We start from the raw sequence: 19,614 nt of genomic DNA, 5'->3' as shown, positions 1-19,614 counted from the left end.
GATGGTTCAGTGGAGTCTTGAACCCAAAATGACCAAATCCTCAACTTGTTATGAACCTCTTCTCACTTGCCAGCCAAGAAACAAAACCAAAACAAAATTTCAAAGACAAAAAACAAAACCCTGCCCGTTTTCCAACTTAAAGGCATCACTCTCCTAATGAAAACATGGGATTCATGCTTTGGGTACATTTCCTTCCTCTCCCCCAGATCCTGCAGACTCGACTTTGCAAAATGTCTGAAACTCATCTGAAGCCATTCATTTCCCCACGGCCCCACAGAAGCCCCCACCCTGTCTCGGCCACATTCCTTTCACTGATCTCCTAGCCTTCAGTCCTTCGCATTGTTCTAGGGATCTCCTCCCTAAAGCAACAGACCTGATCCTGTAACTAATTCCCTAGTTGGAAAATCTCAGCCTTTGATTTTGCTGGTGCCCACCCCCTTCCACTTGCTCTGAGGCCCAGGTCAAACACCACCTCCCTCAAAGAACTCGCACGTAACCTCCCAATAATCTCAAACGGAGTTCCTTATCCTCTGCTCTCCCACAGCGTTGGAGAATTTCTTCCTGCCTCCTACAGCGGACTGGTGCACCAGCCTATCTCCCCTCTAGCCTGGGAACCTGCTGGGGATAGTACCATGGTCTAATCTTTGTCTTCTCTGAATCTAGGTCCTTAAACACAGTAGGTCCTTAATAGAGAGCTGGGGAATACTTTTTTTCCCAGAGCTGGCTGGGAACTTTATGAAAGGGACCCTACTCCTAATGGATTCATTCAGTGCAGTAGGGAAAAAAGGACTCAATTGGAGGTGGGACATTTCACTTCTTCACGTCTTACGAGCTCTGAAGTCATGTAGAATGGGCTCCCACATATCCCTCCGCCCTCCAAGCACTGCTCTCCCTCCCCCAGGAGAGGCAGAAGACAATTTTTAACTCTTTATTTGAAACAAACAATTCCAGAGACAGAAGGTTAGTCGTGACAACAGCTTCTCACTACAACACAAGGGCGGGCATGGCTCACTGAAGGGACGGGCCAGGCACCTCAGAACAATATATACAATTTAAACAGTGGCTAAACTGGTGACAGTTATAAAAACACAAAAAGGAGTCTGGGGAACAGCAAAGCCAACAGGAAAAGAACTGGGCACCCCCTTTGCCGGACGCTAACAGTTTTCTGAACTACGAAGGCAAGATGGGGAAGAGAGGAGACCCATGTAGATAGTGGGGGGCAGGCAGGACCCAGGCCCACAGCTCCTCTCTATCCTTGAACCACAGACCCCCACCCTGCATGACCCAGGGCCCCTCCCCCCAGGCTTGGCCTGGCTCTTATGATGGGGGAAGGACGAGAGTGGGGAACCCAGCCCCAACCCAAGTCAGAAGGTAGTTTTTTTTGCCTTGGGAGCTGCATCCATTGAACTAAAGGGAAGCAGAGACAGAAGGGGGCGAAGCGCGTTGACACATGGCTCATGCCAACCTAGGATGGCAGAGAGACAAACACATAAACCAAGGGGACAGAAGTCTGCTCCCCATACTTAGTCATTCTCTGCCTTTGAAGAAAAGAAAGCATTTGGGAATTGATCTGCTGCACCGAGGGTTGGTGCTTGCAGGGGGTGGGGACGGGGAACGAGGTGGCCAGGGGGTTCCAACAAACCAGTTATCTCACAGAAGGGGAAGAATGTCTCGGCTCTGTGTTTTAGGTAAATGTTCCCCCTCGTTACTTTCCAAGCTTCTTTCACGTCTTTCCTACGAGCCCCTTTAGCGCAGTACTGGGGAAGGGAAGAGGAGAGAAGGGAGCGGGCACAGGGCAGAGAAGGCAGCTGGGTTCTTCCCCTGGCCAAACCTAGGAACGAGGGGCTTTACCTATGTGGGATGGGTTGGGCAACCCAAAGCCAACAGGATCACCAGAGCTATTAACGCTCCATCCAGAGTCTGGCCCCAGGTTCTCCTGGGGTTCACTCTGAAGCATCAAGAAAACGGCCTCACTGGTTTTTGCCTATCACTGGGAGTCCAGCCCCCGAGTACAGACGACTGGGGCCCTGCGGATGTCAAGTGGTATGGAAGAAGGTAGAAGCCGGGGGTTCCTAGGGACGGCAGGGAATGGATGAGTAGAAAAGGGCAGTGTCGGCCCTTCAGAATGAGTAGTATTGGTGCCTGGGCCAGTCGCCCTGGGGACGTGGTCACAGGCCAGACATTGGTGTGAAAGATGGATACCGAGAGCACATGGGATCAGTCCAGGTCTTCATCCCCGGTCCGCCCCAGCTCCTCATAAATTTCACGCACAGCCAGGATGCGATTGAGCATACTCTCCAACATGCTTCGGTCCATGGGGATCACAGAATACCAGAGAGGCGACTCGGCAATGCAAGACCGTTCAGGTTGCAAGTAGAACACATCGTTGCGAGTCCGGAGGCTTTCAGGACTGTAATGGTGGTGGGGGTGGGACAGGTCAGTACCAAGTCAAAGTAGATCCTGTGGGTCCCCATGTGAATGCCATCCCTGCACACCTGCCAACTCACCATTTTGAGAGATAGAATTCATAGAATTTGACAGGGCAGCGGAGAGGATTCATGCGGTTCTCACGCTGCTCTAAGATTGGGGCTTCGTCTTCTCTCTTCCGTTTCCCAGGACCCATGTCTGTAGAGGAGGCAAACGAGCCAGACAGGCTAAAAGCACAGCCTCGACAAGCCACTCTAAATGCACAGTTCAGGGCTCAGCAGTGGGAAGGCCTCAGCCCGCACAATATAGGCTCATAAAGAAATAAAGGCAACAGCCCTGGCTGGTGTGGCTCAGTGGATTGAGCGCCAGCCTGAGAACCAAAGGGTCGCTGGTTTGATTCCCAGATAGGGCACATGGCTGGGTTGTGGGCCAGGTCCCCAGGTGGGGATGCATGAGATGCAAATACACATTGATGTTTCTCTCCCTCTCTTTCTCCCTCCTTCCTCCCTTCCTGTCTCTAAAGAATAAATAAATAAAATCTTAAAGGCAACAGAAGAGCCAGTCAGTCTCCCATACCAACCAGGGGTGTTGCTCTGCATCCTGTCCCCCCACTCCATTCACACGGTTAAAATCTGGCTTTAGCCCTGGCTGGCATAGCTCAGTGGATTGAGCACGGGCCTGCGAACCAGAGGATTGCGGTTCGATTCCCAGTCAGGGCACATGCCTGGGTTGCAGGCTGGTTCCTTGCAGGCCAACTACCAGCAGGGGATGCACGAAAAGCAACCATACATTGATGTTTCTCTCCCTCTCTCCTTCCCCTCTACATATAAATAAATAGATAAAATCTTTTTTAAAAATCTGGCTTTAAAATCTTCCCCAAGTTGATATCCTGAAGAGGTGACCCCAGAAGTTATACACACAAAGTGACAGAATAGACCCTGATGCCTCCTGGGATAGAGAAACCACAATGGCCCCAAACCCCCAGTACACTAACTACACTAATCCAGGTGGAGGCTCAGCTCCAGAAAAGGGGGTCCTGGGAACTGATGGGTCAGGATTTCAAGGCCAGAACGGAAACGGAGGTGCAGTTCCTGTTACACCCAACAGCAAAGAACTACGGAAAGACTGTCCTTCACCCTGTCAGTTCTCTCCCACATCCTGGAACATGCCCAACAGCTTCCTACCTGTCCCCTCCCAAAGTGCCTTGCAGTGAGGAAAGGCAGGAAGCAGACAGCTGGGGTAACCTCCTATTTAAGCAACAGCCACTGCCTATCAGATTGAAGGACTGGCTATTTCTACCTGTTCTGCAAATAGGAATGGAAGGAGAGGGAAAGCAAGAGACAAAGGAGAGGGCCAACCTGGCAGTTAGCGTGGGACAGGGGAGGGGAGAGCAAAGGGGGCTAGGAAAGGAGGGGGCAGCCTCATACCTCGCCCTTTCCTCTGGCGGACGGGAGCGTAGTAGCGGATGCTCACCACCTTGGTGGTGCCCCGGGGCGTGGTGCACTTTCGGGACTGCCGCACCACGTTGGTGAAGGAGAGCTGCATGTGTTCCTCCGCTGTCTGCAGCCCAAAAAACTTAGTGTTGAAGAACATGAGGGTGTTGAGAAGGACGAAGGGGGAGTAGACCCCCAGCTGCTTACACTCCCAGAGGTGCTCTTCCTCCACGCGGGAGAACACCGTATCTGCAATGGTGATGCAGGAGAGGCTGGTCAGGCGCAAGCTCCTCCCCAAGCCCAGCCACTTCTGATCCCAGACCTCTGCCCACACATCAGCACCTCCATTCAATAAGTGACCATTGTGTATGAAACCCTGGCACCCAGTAGGACTGGATTTTTTTTATGTAGTTCCCATCTGCATTTGGAGCTTTCCTTGCCACCCTGAGGTCACAGGCCCGTAGATATAAACTTGAAGGAGTCCCACAGCTTTTGTTTTCCAATTACCACCCAAACTTGGGCCAACTTTCGTGGTCCCAGAAATACTTGTCCAGACCCAAGTCTGGATTCCCCCTCCTCATAGTCGAGGACAAGGGCTCCACGTCCTCTGGCTCTAAACCTTGAGGCTCCCAGGTACATGCTCCTGCCCTCGGACCCTTTGTGAAGAGTGGCCAGACCGACTGGCCGGGGACTCTTGGGATGGTGTGTCCGAAGAATGGAGGAAAGGGTGTGGGGGTCGCAAAGTCCCTGTGCCTTACTGTTGGGGAGGAGTGTGGGCTGCCAGGTACTCAGAGATTTGTTGAGTTCTTGAACGAAAGTCAGGTAGTAAAGGTCCGTGAAAATGTTCACCATTCGATTATTTTCCAGCAAGTACTGGAAGAGGAAAAAGAGACACACATAAAGCTAGAGTCTAGGCCCTAGAGGAGGGGAAAAAAAGATGGCGATGTCAAAGGCCTCGGGCAAGGCAACCTTGGTAGTTCAGAGATGGTGGGAAACAGCTGCCTGACTGCATGATCCAGAGCACTTTCCCCCAGGTACATCTGCAAGCATGAGGTGCCAAGGCCCCACTGGCGGAGGAGGAGGCTTGGAGGAGATGTGTCACGGCTGGTTCTCCACAAGCCCAGAGCCCTTGTCAGGTAACAATGCATGGCTGACCTCTCCCAGTGAGAACTACATGTACGCCCACCACCCAAGGAGCCCAGTTCTACCCATCCCACCCCGTCTGGAATGAGTTTGAGGATTACCAAGGGGACCCAGAGCCCTGGCTGGGGTGGTTCAGTGGATTGAGTGCTGGCCTGCAAAGCAAGGAGTCGCCGGTTCGATTCCCAGTCAGGGCACATGCTTGGGTGGTGGGCCAGGTCCCCAGGAGGAGGGGTGTGAGAGGCAATCACACACTGATGTTTCTCTCCCTCTCTTTCTCCCTCCCTTCCCCTGTATCTAAAAGCAAATAAATATCTATATCTTTTTTAAAAAGAGGGGGGCCCGGAAAGAGAGCAATGAAGACTGCTCCTTGGCCAAGGGTCCTGGCACACAGCTTTGATTGCAGAGGAGTAGCGACCTAAGTTGTCCTGCCTGGAGGAGGGGACGAAAGGCTGCCAGCTCAGGGTGGCACACAGGATGAGGAACAGGGAGTGGGGCAGAATCAGTGCCCGTGGGACCTTGCCAGCTAGGCTGCTGTGTTGAGAGTGACGGCACGCGAGGTGGTGTGCAAGGCGTACCTGTTGGATGCCAAGACACAGGTAGTAGATACTGTCAGGTTCATATCGTTCACCGTTGGGCCGAGTGATTTCCCTCACGAACTGGGCCAGGCCGTAGTTGAGCTCAGCAGCCGAGCATGCCAGAATGTCTTCCTTGATTCGCATAGGTTTGGCTGCAGTGATATGTGGGGGAGATGGACAGGGTTACGAAAGCTTCACACAGACGCTTTCATGTAGCTCCACCACTAACTCCTTCATCCCCTCAGTTACGTCCCACCCAGAAACACACCACTGATGACCAAAAGAGCCCTAAGCCTGGAAACCTAGACAGCATCGGCCCTTATTCCACAACTCCTCCCTGTGTTCACAAGACACCCTTAAGTCATCACAGCCTTATCACTCTCAGACATCTTCAGCTGAATCACAGCCCTGGCCCCCCTTCCCCCACCCCCTCCCCTGTCCCTGCCCTTCCTTCCCTGGGTACATACGGCCAAAGCGCAGCTCATCACCCTTGCTGGTTTCCCCATTGGCATATTTCGACTGCACCCAGCACTTCCAAGCATTGACACCGTATGAATAGTTGAGTCCAGTGCAGCTTGGCTGGCTGCTCATGGAGTCCCGGGAACAGCTCTCTGAAAGCACCAGGCGCTTTTGACCCTAGAGAGGAGAAGAAAGTAGAGGGGGTAGATGGCGGAGGGAAGGCCAGGGCACCATGAACACTAGTCAGGACAGTGTTTACCACCAGGGGAAGGGGCGGGGGGGACTGATGTCAGAGCACAGCGAGCTTCCGTAGGCCAGAGCCCCGGGAAGAGCTCTGCTGATTTCGGGAGCTGGGAAGAGAGTAAAGTTTAGCTGTATCTTCCTACTCACGGAGATGGAGAAAGGAGGTCGGTCAGGGGAGGTCGGACTAAAGCTGCTGTCTTGGCTCTGAAAGCACCCCTCCCCTGTGGGAGCCTCCATCCCGGTTTAGTGGATAACGCGGCCCCAGCCCTCACCTTCCTCATGGTCCGGGGAAGGTCTTGTTCCGTAGACACGTCCTCAGGCCCTACCAGGCCGCAGTCAAAGAGGAAGTCTACGCTGGGGTTAATGTCCAAAGGATCTGTTAGAGGGGAAAGGAATCAGTCCAATGTTTAGGATCTCAGCCCTGTAGGCCACCTGCCCCACCCCTGCCACTTGCACACCTGACTGGAAAAGGGCCTCCCAGACAGCCATGATCACACTCAGTGGGAACCAGCAAAGCCAGATCCAAAACGTGCTCGGAGGCACAGACATGCCAAAACTCACAAGCACGGCAGAGCGCCAATCATTGCTGAGCTGCACACTCCAATGTGGTCAAAACAGTAAATGTTATGTTATGTGTTTTACCACAATTAAGACAAAACAAGGCTCAAGTGTCACATCTCCGCCACTACTCCCCCATGCAAGCCTCTTGTGGCTGGGTCACAAGGAGCACTTGTCAATGGCATGCTCAGGGTCACCACAAACACTCCTTGCCTTATGGCACAAATGCTACTGTACTCAGTGGGCACGCCTTACATGCTACTCACTTTTGGGGAAGTCCGCCTCCAAGTCTTGCCCGGGCTCATCCAAGACATTGGCCATCTTGACAGCCATGGCCAGGACGTCATCTCGAGCTGGCCCAAACAGGTCACAGTCTTCCAGAAGTCCCTCTGCACTCTGGTTGCTCACAAGATCTGGGAGGCAGAGAAGGTGGCTTCATCACTGCAGCTTCAATTCACGGGCTTTCAGGGGCTGCTCCCCACTATCCCCCCAGCCCACCAGGTCCCAAAGTCACCCCTCTCCGCCCCCTTAGGCAGACACAGACTGGCAGAACCCCGATTCCCTCATTGCCGCTGTCCCTGGCGTACCGCAAAGGTCAGACGAGGCCTTGTCTAACTCTTCAGCCTCTGCAATCATTTCTGCCATCGCCAGGATGTCGGCCTCCAAGGGGTTGGAAGGGATCTTCACCTTCAGCTCCTCAATGGTCTCCACAATCTTGTCTGTGCTCTCCAAGGTAGTGGGCAGGAACATGGGCACAGGCACCTGGAGACATGAGGCCCAGCTCAACACCAAGACCAAAACAGGAGGACAAGAGGGGCAGGTGGCGAGAGGAAAGGGCAGGGGTGGGGCGGTCCTGGAAGGGAAACTTACCGGGATGGGCATGGAGAAAGGCACCGGGACTTTCTGGCAGTACAGATGCATAGGCACTGGCACAAAGATGGGCACTGGGATGGGCAGCACAATCACCTGTGGCTTCCACTCTTCTGCCAACAAGAAAAGGATCTTTTCAGAGCCCCTGTGACCCAGGACCCAATGCTGGCCTGTTCTCCCCAATGCACTAACTTGTGCTCAGTGTCACAAAACTGCTCTTGCATCAAAGAGGGAGAGTCACTTGTGTGATTCTAGGAGGACCATACCTATGATACTTCAGCCACCTAAGAAACACCCGCTTGCTAGCTCCTAGGCACAGGGCCAGAGGCCCAGGACTACGGAATACAGCCTGTGGTGTCCGGGCTCCTTGGCTCACCTGTCTGACTCCCTTTGGACTTCATCTCCACCTTGCAGGAGACCCCTCGATTCTGCATCAGAGGCTTACACATGGCAGCTTTGTTTTTGCGGGGTGTGGCTGGGGGCGGTGTGGGGGGAGGAGGGGTAGAAGCATTGGGAGCCAACCGGATCTTCACAGGGATCTGCAGACAAAGGGACGTGAGTACCGCCAACTGCTAGACCCTCCTCTGGGACCATCCTCCCCCCTGGCTCTTGCCCTGACCTTGCCCAGATTCCCGGTTTCCTGGGAGGTCTTCACCATATTGCTGTTCTCCACTTTGGTTTGAGAGGGTGTCTGGGGCTTCGACTCAGAAGACTGGCCTGCACATCGAAACAAATGAATGTTTCCCTCCACGGAACCAGCTCTCTGTTTTCATCAGCCTGTTTCAGGCGAGCTTCCTTAAGAGGGACATCCGATGGGAATGGGAAGTCTACAATCTGTCCTCCTCACCACCCCAGGTCTAGTCTTCTCCAGGCCCCGGGAACAGTGGCTAAGAAGATCCTTTGCTCCTGGCTGCCACAGACATTGAAAAAGATCAAGTTTCCCCAATAACCCATCATTTGAGCTCTTCCATTGAATTGCCCTCGGGAGTTTGGTACCCCTGGAGAGGCAAAGGGGCTAGGGTGACATTCTTGAAATGACAATGGCCTTCCGTCTCACTAAAGATAGCGCTTGTGCTTGATGCTTCCTTCCCTCCAAACACTAATCGCGGCCCCAACATGCCCCATCCTACCTGGGTGGGTACCTATCCCCTAGCTCTGGAAACCTTTATTTTCTAAAAGATGTTATTGATTTATTTTTAGAGAAAAGGGAAGGGAGGGAGAAAGAGAGGGAGAGAAACATCAGTGTGTGGTTGCCTGTCATGCACCCCAAATAGGGACCTGGCCCACAACCCAGACACGTGCTCTGACTGAGAATCAAACGGGCAACCCTTTGGTTCTCAGGCTGGCGCTCAATGCAATGAGTTACACCAGCCAGGGCTGGAAACCTTTAAACAAGACTCCCCCTACCTGGTACCTTCCCAGTACCTGCATAGTACTAGCAGCTCGGGCCAGGGATGAAATGACAGCAAGAGAGGAAGAGAGGACCCAAGCCCAGGATCAGAGAATCCAGGCCAATTCTAACAGAGTAGGCCCCCTGCTAGGGACTCACTGTTCAGGAGGCTCTCGGGCCCACTCTGGGTGTCCAGGTTGGGTTGGTTCTGCTGGCTGTAGAAGCGCAGCAGACACTGTTGGTTGCAGAAATGACGGATCTGCCCGCGCCAGTGGATGGTCTCCAGCAGCTTCCCTTGGCGCTTACAGGCATGGCACCGGGCAGCCTGAGGGTGTCGACAGAAAGGTCAGACCTGCCTACCTCACACACACTGGGCTTTTGCCCCAGATAAACCACGATGCTCCCCTTGGAGGCTGGGTCAGCTGGAGCCCCTACCCTGGAGATCAGCCCACATCTGACCATGGCCTACCAGCCCATGCTCCCTGCCACCCTCTCCACCCTTTCCGTCCCCCTTACCTTGCAGTACCACAGCAGGTACTTGCTCTTACAGTCCTCACTACAGAAGTCCCAGGTGCTGCCATCCAGCTGCTCAGTGACTCCACGCTGGCAGGTCTGGGAGCAGTAAGTACAGGTGATACAGCACAATCCCAGCTTCTTAGTGAAGTCCTGTTTGTATAGCAGCACGCAGCCTGAAAGAGTGCAGAGACCCAGAGACCTCTATGGTCATGAGACCCCCACCTTTTCAAGGTGGTCCGCCTGAAACCTCTCTCCCACGGCCTCTCAGGGCCCAAAGCCTTAGGGTGGACGAGGGCACAGCATCCTGAGTCCAAGGCCCCGGCCCCAAGGACCACGTCCCGAGCATTCTTCCTCCTTTGCCATTGTCTCCACGGCGGCAAAGGTCCAGGGCCTCCGGCCCCTTCCATGTTTCCTTACCTTCGCTGCAGAAGCTCTTCTCCACCCCGCTGAATCGGAGCTTCTCGTGCAGGAGCTTCTCCTGCCGGCAATGCTCACACTGGGACACCACACCCCGAAGCCGCTTGAAGTCCTCACAGCAATCCCGGCAGCAGAACTGGAATACCTGGTCCTGGGTTGGGGGTCACAGGGCAGGGAGGAGACTGCTGTGACATCTGGCCCAGGCGAGAGTCAAGCTGGAAGGACCCCTCCACACAGACGTGTCTGGTCACGTGGCAACATGTGGGCAGGGTGGGGGTCTTACCTGCCAGTCCAAGACCTCGGGCTTGCCACTGAAGAGGCTGTGGCAGTAGTGACAGCTCAGGTGAATACCCCCCTCAGGGCTTGTGCGCTGGAGGGAAGGAAGACAAGTAAGGGAAGGGCGAGAGGGGTGTGTGGTGGCAGTGGCGGTGGTAGTGGTGGGGAGGGGCAGCCAGGCTTGTTCTTTGCTGTGCCCAGGCCTATCTACCCCAATTCTCATACCCTCTCTGTGGTGCCACACCCTTTATCCCTGGTCCAGGGTCTGAAGTACCTGGAACTTGGTCCAGCAGCTGGGGCTGCAGAATTGGTAGACTGTGCGATCAACCTTGTTGTAGTAACAGGGGTCAGAGAGGCTGCGGCGGCAGAAGCTGCAGGGTCGGGGAGGGCCTGGGGCATAGAGAGAAAAGGGGAGAGAGAGAGATAGAGAGAGAGAGAGAGAGAGAGAAGGGGGGTCGCACACAGAAAGTGTAAGGCAGTGCAGAGATGGAACAGGAAATCCATGGGAAGATGTGGTTGGGGCTGAGGTCGGGCAGCAGGGGTTACTTTAAAAGAGGGGAGTATGGGAGGGGTAGAAGGAAGGCCAGCAGGGGTCTCAGAGAAGAGGGCTTTGCACCTACCAGTGAGCCCTGCCTGCTTCACTTTGTAAGAGGTGGTGCAGCAGAGGGAACAGAACAAGCTCGTCTTGCCATTACGATCCACATGTGATAGCATCTCAAAGTTCTTACACAGGGTCTTGCACCAGACACAGGGGTACACACGTGTGTTTTTCTGTGAGGATGGGGAAGGAGAGGCTGAGGCGGGATTTGTCCCTTCACCTTTATTTTTGAAATTTTGAAAACATGAAAGGTTTCAAGCATACAAAAAAAAGCATAGATGATGATATAACAAAGGCTTGTGTATCCACCAGCCAAGCTTCGAAAAAATAAAACATAACAGATACAATTGAAGCCCCCTTTATTTGTTTTATTCCTCCCAGCCCTCGACCCCGTCGGGCACCTTTATTTATCACCCGGGAACCGCACCCCCTTCCACAGCCCACTAACGCACTACTCCCTCGGCCCCACCTTCTTGTACGCCCCCAAGCAGGTTGTGTTGCAGAACCGCTTTTGTTGGCCCTCATGGAAGAGCAGCTCGGGGCCAGGGCTCCCGGTCTTGGCGTAGATGTAGGCCCCGCACTGGTCACAACAGTTGGTTTTCAGTCCCTTGTTGGCCCGGAATTTGGAGAAGCAAGAATCGCTGCAGAGCCGGTGCACCACGCTGCCATTGCTGACCTCATGCTGGACCTGCCACACACACATACACACACCCTGAGCAGAGGCCTGGTCACCACCACCCCACCCTGGTGCGAGGACAGCCCGCCCCACCTCACCCTAGACCTTCACAGCAGACACTGTGCCCAGGGACCCCCCAACCTGCGCATCAGGCTGCCGACTTGATGGTGAGGTCCTGGGAAGCAAGGAAGGCCAGCTGCACACATCCTGGAGACGCTCTAACCTTGAATACACTCCCTCGCAATGGCTGCCTTTCCTCCCCACTCCCTTCCTCCACAGGGCCTGGCCCCTGCAGCCCCAGGAGGGCAGGGGCAGGCCAGGGCTGGCCAGGCTCTGTAAATCAGCCCCCATCCAGCTTCCTCACCTCTCCGGTCTTCTGGCATATGCTGCAGCGAGTGGCGTCGGCAGGATCCCCAGACTGGGGGATTGGGCGCTGCTGCTGGGCCTCATACAGGGAGAGGCAGACGGACGTGCAGAACTCGTGGAAGGAGCCTCCCGAACCAGTCTGCGCCACAACCAGGTCCTTGGTGTTCCAGATTTCCCTGCAAGTGGGGACAGGTTGGAACATTCACTCATTTCATCGGCTTCCACTCCTCCCCCAGGATCAGCGTCCACAGAGCCAAATGCTCTCAGACCCCCTACCCAATTCGCCTCTCTCCCCCAGTTCCACTAGGCTCTTGCCAAACATAGTCTGCCTCCCCCTTTATTCCTGGCCTGGTGCCTGCCCTCCCCACCCTCCAGGGCCCTCACGTACTTCTTGCAGAAGGTACAGGTCTTTTTGCCCGACGGCTTCTTGGAGAAAGTGGTGAGACAGGATGAGGAGCAAAAGAGCTGAGGCAGCCCCTTGCGCTGGTAGGCCGTCTGCCCCTTCTGCAGCGGTGTCCGGCAATGCGCACAAGTCATCTTGGTGCCCACCGAGGAGCGCCCGGCCCTTTGGGCCACGCTGGAGCGTAGGGACATGCGAGGAGAGCGCCGAGGCCGGAATGGCACAAAGTCCTCATCATTGGGGTCATCTACCATGGCATCGGAATCCTCATCTGACACTGGAACTGAGGAGCGGGGGAGGGGCCTTGAGAAAAGGCTCTGGGACCAGGTGTCCGGCCATCCCTGACCAACAGGTAGCTCTGCTGCTCCTGGGATCCCCTGAGTTCTTACCTTCACTCTCCCCGCCCCCAACCCCATCACACTGGTATCTCAAACCACTGGTGTCACTCTCCCTCAGGGAGGGCTCTAAGTGGGGAGATTCTTCAGGACAGGGATGGCAGAGCTGAAACAGGAAACTCCATTCTCACTGCTCTTGTTTTCAATCTCCCCCACTGCCCCTGGTTCCCATGCCAACCCAGAGCAGAAAGAGGCGCGTCACACTCTGCACGGAGCCAGGAGATCCATGGCGGCCACTTCCCACTCATTCCACTGGGTCACACTTCCTCAGGTCCTACTCACTGCTCTCAGTGGAATCCACAACCTCAGGTTTGGGAGGTTCTACTCTTCTAACGCGCTCGCTTCTCTTCTGCACCTTGGAAACATGGGGAGGGAAGGAAAGCTGACACCAGGGGCAGGCTGAAGGGCCAGCTGCACTAGCACAGCCTTTAGGGGGGTACAGAGATGGGAGGGGGAAGGGAGACTAGGGACCCTTGGCCCAGCCCGTAAGAGGAGGGGAGAAAAGGAGGCTAAACGTCACACAAGAGCTCCCTCCCTCCTCCTAACCCTCCTCACACACCCCCTCCACAGAACAACATCTGGGAGGGAAAATGAAGGGTCTGTCCTTCCCGGAGCTATAGGGGGAACCAGACTCCTTGCCCTCCCCTCCCCCCTCACCCTCTCAGGCGGCTTCTCACTCCCCTTCCCAGTCAGGCCATCTCCTGCAAAGGAAGCAGAAAGCAGCCTGAATCTTCAGCCTGCCCTCACACCCCCTCCCTGGCCTAACCTCCGCCTCCATTCCTGGGGAAGAACTTACTCAAAACTGAAAGGGAAAACTCGAGTGTCTGTGGCTTCTTGGGGCCCCTCTCAGGGTTACCTCAAGCTTCTGCACTAAGGGGAGGTTGGTGGTGCAGCTAATCTCCAAGGGGAAAAAAAAATTCCACCCTTCCCACCAGCTTTCTGCCCCAGTCTCTGGGAGTTGAGGAGACACAGGTGACACACCTTTCATTGAGAATGTCTAGCTTTGCAACAAAAACGAATGCAATTCCCCAAAGGTAGTATAGCAAGGGGACAGGGTACGTCCCCGGGACACAGGTGGTTATGTAAGTGCTAAGACCCTGGTCACAGCCTGGCAGAGGCACACCGCTGGGCAGAAGGGGGTGGGGGGAGGAGGGGGGGAATGAGAGCCTCCCCAAGTCTAGGCTGTCCCTCCCCATCAGACTCAATCCCAGGCCCTGCATTGCTACCATTCCCCTGAATTCATGATGCTGTGGCTGGCTCCACAACCTAGTCATCACTCATCAAACCCAGCACCCCTACTCTCATTTAAAACAAAACAGCTGGAAAGATCTTAGAACCAAGAAGCCTGGAGTCCTCCTCAAATCTTGAAGGAAGGACCTGGTACCAAAAGCCCACCTGGGTTAAAAAATAAAGGAACCTCTCCCACCAAACCCACTAACCTACCCCCTGGAAACCTCACCCTCATTTCTCCCCCATAGCAGCTAAGCTTCCCCCACTCCCACCTCCCTTCATCTCCTTCGCCACCCCCACTTCTCCCTTCCAAACCCCAACTCCTTCTGCATACACATCCCTCCTGTCTCTCCACCCTCGCCTTCCTTCCCCACTTCTTCCTCAAACCCACACAGCAGCCCCTCCTCACCCCGCCCTCTCTCTAGCCTTGATTCTCCAGCTAAGTAGGCAACCTACCTGGTAAGGAAGGGTGTGCAGGGGGGGTAGGGCCCCCAGATTTGGTCTGAGAACTGTTGATTCCATCCCCCAGAGTCTCTCCCACTGAAGGGCTGGGGGGGCCATTTGGGCTGTGTGGCTGCCCTTGGGGAAGCTCCTCCTCCTGCCCAGGGGAGCCCCTTCTCCCTGTAGCTATGGAGGTGGTTTCCTCCTCTTCAATATGTGGGGACTGAAGGGTTATTGGAGAATCTGGAGCCAAAGGTTCTAGCAGCCCCTCAGGTGAAGAGGAGTTTGCCCCAGTCCCTGGGTCAGGTGGCACCACCTCTGGGGTCTGGCCCCCTGGTCCAGGCTCTAGGGTCTGATCTGCATCCCATGCAAGGGTCTCCTCAGGACCATGGTCCACCTCTGGAGGGGAGGGGGCTTTATAAAGCAACCCCCCCAGCCCCAGCAGCTCAGTGGCTCCATCCAGGACTCCAGGGTCTTTTTCCAGGCCAGCAGGGGTATCAAGCAGGTCCAGGGCTCCTGAGGATGGAGAAGGGCCAGGGGGTGCCCATCCTCGAGTTGGGGCAGTCTGGGATTCCAGCAGATCCTCTCCAAATTCCATGTCTACTGGAAGGTCTCCAGCCAGGGGCTTCTCTGGCAGGGTCAATGGGTCAAACGGACTGGGGAAATCACTGGGGTCCATGAGGATGGCTGGATGTGGGCTGTAGATTAGGGGTAGAAGAAGGGGCAGAAGAGGTGGTCTTCGCCAAAATTCCTTCTTATATAGGCTCTGGGACACACCCCATCATTCACTTGGATTTCTCGTGAACAGCCCCCACCACAAACGACAAGCACTTCCACAGGCTTTGGTCCAAATGACCACTCCCCCCCCCCAACAAACAGCGCCCCCTGTGGGGAGAGGCGTTCCCCACCCTGGCCCTTCGCCCACACTCACCGGGCAGTGGTGGACTCTACCCGCCCGTCTGCCCCCACCACCCCACTGCAACTCCTAGTTTCCCTCCCTCCTTACCTTTAGCCCCCCCCCCCAACTCGGGCTGAACGCCCCATTAGAGTCTCCTAGGGCCCTTGCCACCAGGCGCCTTTCCCGCCCCCGCGGTCTCAGTTTCTACCCCCTCCGCTCGCTCCTGGCGCCCCCTCAGCTTCCCAGTCGCTACCCACCCTGTCTGGCCCGACTCCCCCTCCCCGCGCTAAACCGTCCCCTCAGCCCTTCCCTCGCCCCCACAAATTGCCTTCCCTAACCCCTCCCCCCAGTTACCTTTCAGGGTCGCCCACTTCCTCAGCCCCGTCACCCTTTCCTATTGCTCCCTCAGTCCTCCTTCTCCTGTTGCCCACCCCCCACCTCAGGCATTTACAGGAAGACATTTTGGAGCTACGATCTCTCCTTAGACCCCCCTCTCCCGGCTACTGCGAGATCCCGCCTGCAGGTTCGGTTCGGCTTGATGAGGCCCGACCCCTACCTGCGGCAGGGTTAGTGTAACGGCTATAAGCCTAGAACTGCAGACACAGACGGCCCCGCGCTCCTTCTCCACCTCCCTCCCCAGCAGCCGGGACAGGGGTCGCGGCCCCTTTAAATGGCAGCGCTCCTCACGGTGCCTAGCGCTCTGCACCAGGCGGGCGGGCGGTGCCAGCAACCAACCCCATTGGCTGACTCCGGGTGGGGGCTCGCGAGACAGCGCCGGCCCCCGGCGCGAGACTCCCAGCCCAACGGCCGCCTGGAAATTGCGGAGTGGAGCCTGGTCGTTGGAGATGGAGCTTGAGCCCCCGCCCGGGGCCCCGTTAGTTGGAGAGGAAAAGACAGGCTCTGGAGCTTTCAAGCCCGCCCCCGGGAAAGGCGGCACCCCCTTCCCACCGAGGGGCTGAGTACACTAACCCACAAAAAAACAGATCTACGCACCTGCTTCCCTTACCTGGCTCAAGAGTCTGCCCTCCCCCCTCACACTCGTGCCCGCCCTACCTCCTGGAGCCCACTCTACCCGTGATCCCCTCCTCTCATTCAAATGGTTCCCGGTCCCCTCCCCCTCCCCGTGTCTCCCTTCGCTTCCCACTCGTGTTCTACCCCCCGGCGTCCGCCCCCCTCAACAGTCCCTACCTACGCCATGCAGCAAGCGCCTGCCAAGATTACCCTTCCCCCAACCCCACCTCTCCGGGGCCCGCCCCCTGGGCGACTGTTAGGGTAATGAGTGACAGCAGAGGGGGGGGGGGAGGCAGGGACCCAGCCCTCATGTGCCCCTCCTCCCCTTGTCTGCAGCCTCGGGCCCCCCTAACCATTCTGAGAGTCATAGTTGTGGGGTGTCTTAAGCTTGCACTCCAGCTACCCAGGGCGGGTTAAATGGCTCTGGCTCAGTGACAACGCCTCTGCAGTAACCGTTACTGCCCGACGACTCCAAAACCAGGTCCTGCAAAAGACACTCCCCCTAATCCCTCAAGGGTCTTAGGGTAAGTTCTGGGATCTTCTCCCTGAGTCTTCCTGCAGGGGCACCCTGCGTTATCTCTTCAGTAGTTTTCCTCACCAAGGCTGGTAGGTCTCCTTCCTCCTTTCTCTCTCTGCCTCTCCCTATTTCTCTCCCTCCCTCCCTCCCTCTCTCTTTCTTTCCGTCCCGGTCGATCTCTTTTCCCCCCTCTACACTCTCCCTGGCGCGTAATCTCTCCCTGGGTCTCTTTTTGTCTTGGTCTCTGTCTCTCTGCCTCTCATAAGCACGAGCACGCACGCGCGGGCACACACTCGCGTCCCTCCAGGATGGTCCTTAGCATGTGGGTGTGGCTGAGGTTGAGGCTAAAGTGGGATGGGGGAAGGGGCACCAGCATTAGGCCTACTGGCTTTAAAAAAAATGTGTGCCAGGATCCATCCTCGGTCCCCATTGTAGTTTGAGCACTTTACAATCCCCACACCCCAGTTTCCTCCTCCAACGCCTGTGGGCTGAAGAGCATTTAGTATCTGAGGTACTAGGGGAGGTTCCTGCTAGAGCGGAGTCCTGGAACAGATTTAAGAACAAGAAGGTTTGGTGTCCAGTGCTTGCTCCAGCCTGCCTCTTTGCTCTGGGCCTTCCTTCCCACACTAAGCCTTTCCTAGCCTTACAGTCCTGGGAGTTTCATCCTCTCTTGTCTCATTTGCTTTCCCAGAAACCTTATCCTTCCTACCTCCCCACAAGGCCTTGAGGTTATCTTTGCTCTCTTCTTATACACAAAGATAAAACCAAGAGTCTTCCCAAACTCAGCTTTCTCTTTATCTTTTTTCTTTGTTTTTATTGTTGACACTACTGCAGATGTTCCCATTAGCTTTCTCTTTATCTTAACTGGTATTCTGTGTACCTATCTCCCACCTTCTGCTTATTTCTATGTCCCTGTTTCTCCCTTTGCATTTTCAATTTATTCCTTCATAGTTGGAATACCTCATTCTTTTGTATATTGACTACCTTTCTCAACACATGCTTCCGTCCTTGGCCACTCTGATTATGGAGACTGCCTGGTTTCAAGTTGAGTTGAGACCATCTAAAGGGCAGTTAATGATATATTAATAATTCAGAGCAGCGTGGTTGCACAAAACTGGCTGGGTTCTGGAGAGATAAACCAGGATGTTAATCTCAGTTCTGCCCACTTTGTAGCCAGTTGACTTTGGACAAGTCACTTGTCAAATCACCAGGTCTTAGTTTTCTCATCTTTAAAAAGAGTTAAGAAAACACCCCTGGCCCTGGCTGGTGTAGCTCAGTGGATTGAGCGTGGGCCTGCAAACCAATGATTTGCTGGTTCCATTCCCAGTTTAGGGCACATGCCTGGGTTGCGGGCCAGGTCCCCAGTAGGGGGCACGTGAGAGGCAACTACACATTGTGGTTACTCTCCCTCTCTTTCTCCTTCGCTTCACCTCTCTCTAAAAAGAAATCAATAAAATCTTTTTTTTTAGATTTTATTTATTTATCTTTAGAAGGGAAGGGAAGGAAAGAGGGAGAGAAATATCAATGTATGGTTGCCTCTCATGCATCCCCTGCTGGGAACTGGCCTGCAACCCAGGCATGTGCCCTAACTGGGAATCAAACCGCGATCCTTTCGTTCCCAGGCCTGCACTCAATCCACTGAGCTACACCAGCCAGGGCTAAAACCACTATTAAAAAGTAGGTTTACAGTTGTTTGCTACATTGAGAGAGCCCTTTCATTTTAATTATATATTTTTCTCTTTTAGATTGTATTTATTTATTTTTAGAGAGAGTGGAAGAGAGGGAGAAAGAGAGGGAGAGAAATATCCATGTGGGAGGGACACATTGATTGGTTGCCTCTTGCGCCCTCAAATGGGGACCTGGGCCACAACCCAGGCCTGTGCCCTGACCTGGAATCGAACCAGCAACATTTCAATTCGCAGGCCATCACTCAATCTACTGAGTCACACCACACCAGGGTTTATATATTTTTTTTCTAATTACAAAAACATAAATAAATGTTCATTGTAAGAAATTTGGAAAGCATGGAAAATCTGAAGAAGAAAGTAATAATCACTTATATCCTACCGCTTAGACTTGGAAATAACCACTGATCTTTTTTATTTAAAGATTTTATCTATTTTTAGAGAGGGGAAGGGAGAGAAAAAGAGAGGGAGAGAAACATCAGTGTGTGGTTGCTTCTCTCCTGCCCCTCACTGGGGACCTGGCCTGCAACCCAATCATGTGCCCAGACTGGGAATTGAACTGGCAACCTTATGTTTTGCTGAATGACTCCCAACCCACTGAGCCATGCCAGTCAGGGCATAACCACTGCTCTTTCTGATGTATATCCTTTCAGTCTTTTCTTGCATGCATAGTTTTTACAAAATTGGAATTATCTTATACAATATGTTCTCCAACACAGTTGCAATGGTTGTATATTGTTCTAGCATTTGTTTTTTTTAAAATATTTTATTTGTTTATTTATCTTTAGAGGGGAAGGAGAGAGGGAGAGAAACATCAATGTATGGTTGCCTTTTGTTCGTCCCCTGCTGGTAGTTAGCCTGCAAAGAACCGGCCTGCAACCCAGGCATGTGCCCTGACTGGGAATCGAAGTGTGATCGTCTGGTTCACAGGCCCGAGCTCAATCCACTGAGCTACGCCAGCCAGGGCTGTTCTAGCATTTGGATGCACCGTGCTTTATTTAACTAATTACTGGATGTCAAACTTTCATTTTCTCATGACAGGCAAGTCTACATAGAACATGGTCAAATAAATGGAGCTACTCTTCAGAAA

At 54.4% G+C, this 19,614-nt stretch overlaps 1 protein-coding gene across 5 annotated transcripts; it reads right to left on the bottom strand.

The window, feature by feature from the left end:
- Window positions 1–913: 913 nt before the first annotated feature.
- Window positions 914–16,555, bottom strand: ZMYM3 (zinc finger MYM-type containing 3). 5 transcript variants are annotated; one of them, XM_037057907.1, is made up of 25 exons: window positions 16,500–16,555; window positions 14,429–15,111; window positions 13,400–13,443; window positions 13,025–13,097; window positions 12,336–12,630; window positions 11,946–12,123; window positions 11,375–11,593; window positions 10,928–11,078; window positions 10,582–10,697; window positions 10,315–10,401; window positions 10,032–10,182; window positions 9,615–9,787; window positions 9,258–9,423; window positions 8,322–8,425; window positions 8,085–8,247; window positions 7,709–7,821; window positions 7,426–7,600; window positions 7,105–7,251; window positions 6,553–6,656; window positions 6,046–6,214; window positions 5,579–5,730; window positions 4,619–4,733; window positions 3,855–4,109; window positions 2,508–2,625; window positions 914–2,410 (listed from the first exon to the last, which is right to left on the bottom strand). In XM_037057907.1, the coding sequence occupies exons 2-25, from the start codon at window positions 15,090–15,092 to the stop codon at window positions 2,218–2,220; spliced, it is 4,125 nt and encodes a 1,374-aa protein (XP_036913802.1). In that variant the 5' UTR covers window positions 15,093–15,111; window positions 16,500–16,555; the 3' UTR covers window positions 914–2,217. The 5 variants fall into 5 exon arrangements, with proteins under 5 accessions (XP_036913802.1, XP_036913821.1, XP_036913795.1 ...); XM_037057926.1 differs by lacking the exon at window positions 16,500–16,555 and adding an exon at window positions 15,868–16,034 and having other exon boundaries at window positions 13,025–13,091; XM_037057900.1 differs by lacking the exon at window positions 16,500–16,555 and adding an exon at window positions 15,868–16,033.
- Between the last annotated feature and the right edge of the window lie 3,059 nt (window positions 16,556–19,614).

This window comes from Sturnira hondurensis, unplaced genomic scaffold, assembly GCF_014824575.4.
Source record: "Sturnira hondurensis isolate 20B ecotype Veracruz unplaced genomic scaffold, ASM1482457v3 Scaffold0000982, whole genome shotgun sequence".
Classification (NCBI taxonomy): domain Eukaryota; kingdom Metazoa; phylum Chordata; class Mammalia; order Chiroptera; family Phyllostomidae; genus Sturnira; species Sturnira hondurensis.
Note: the sequence above shows the minus strand (reverse complement) of the source record. Positions and strands in the feature narration are given on the sequence as shown.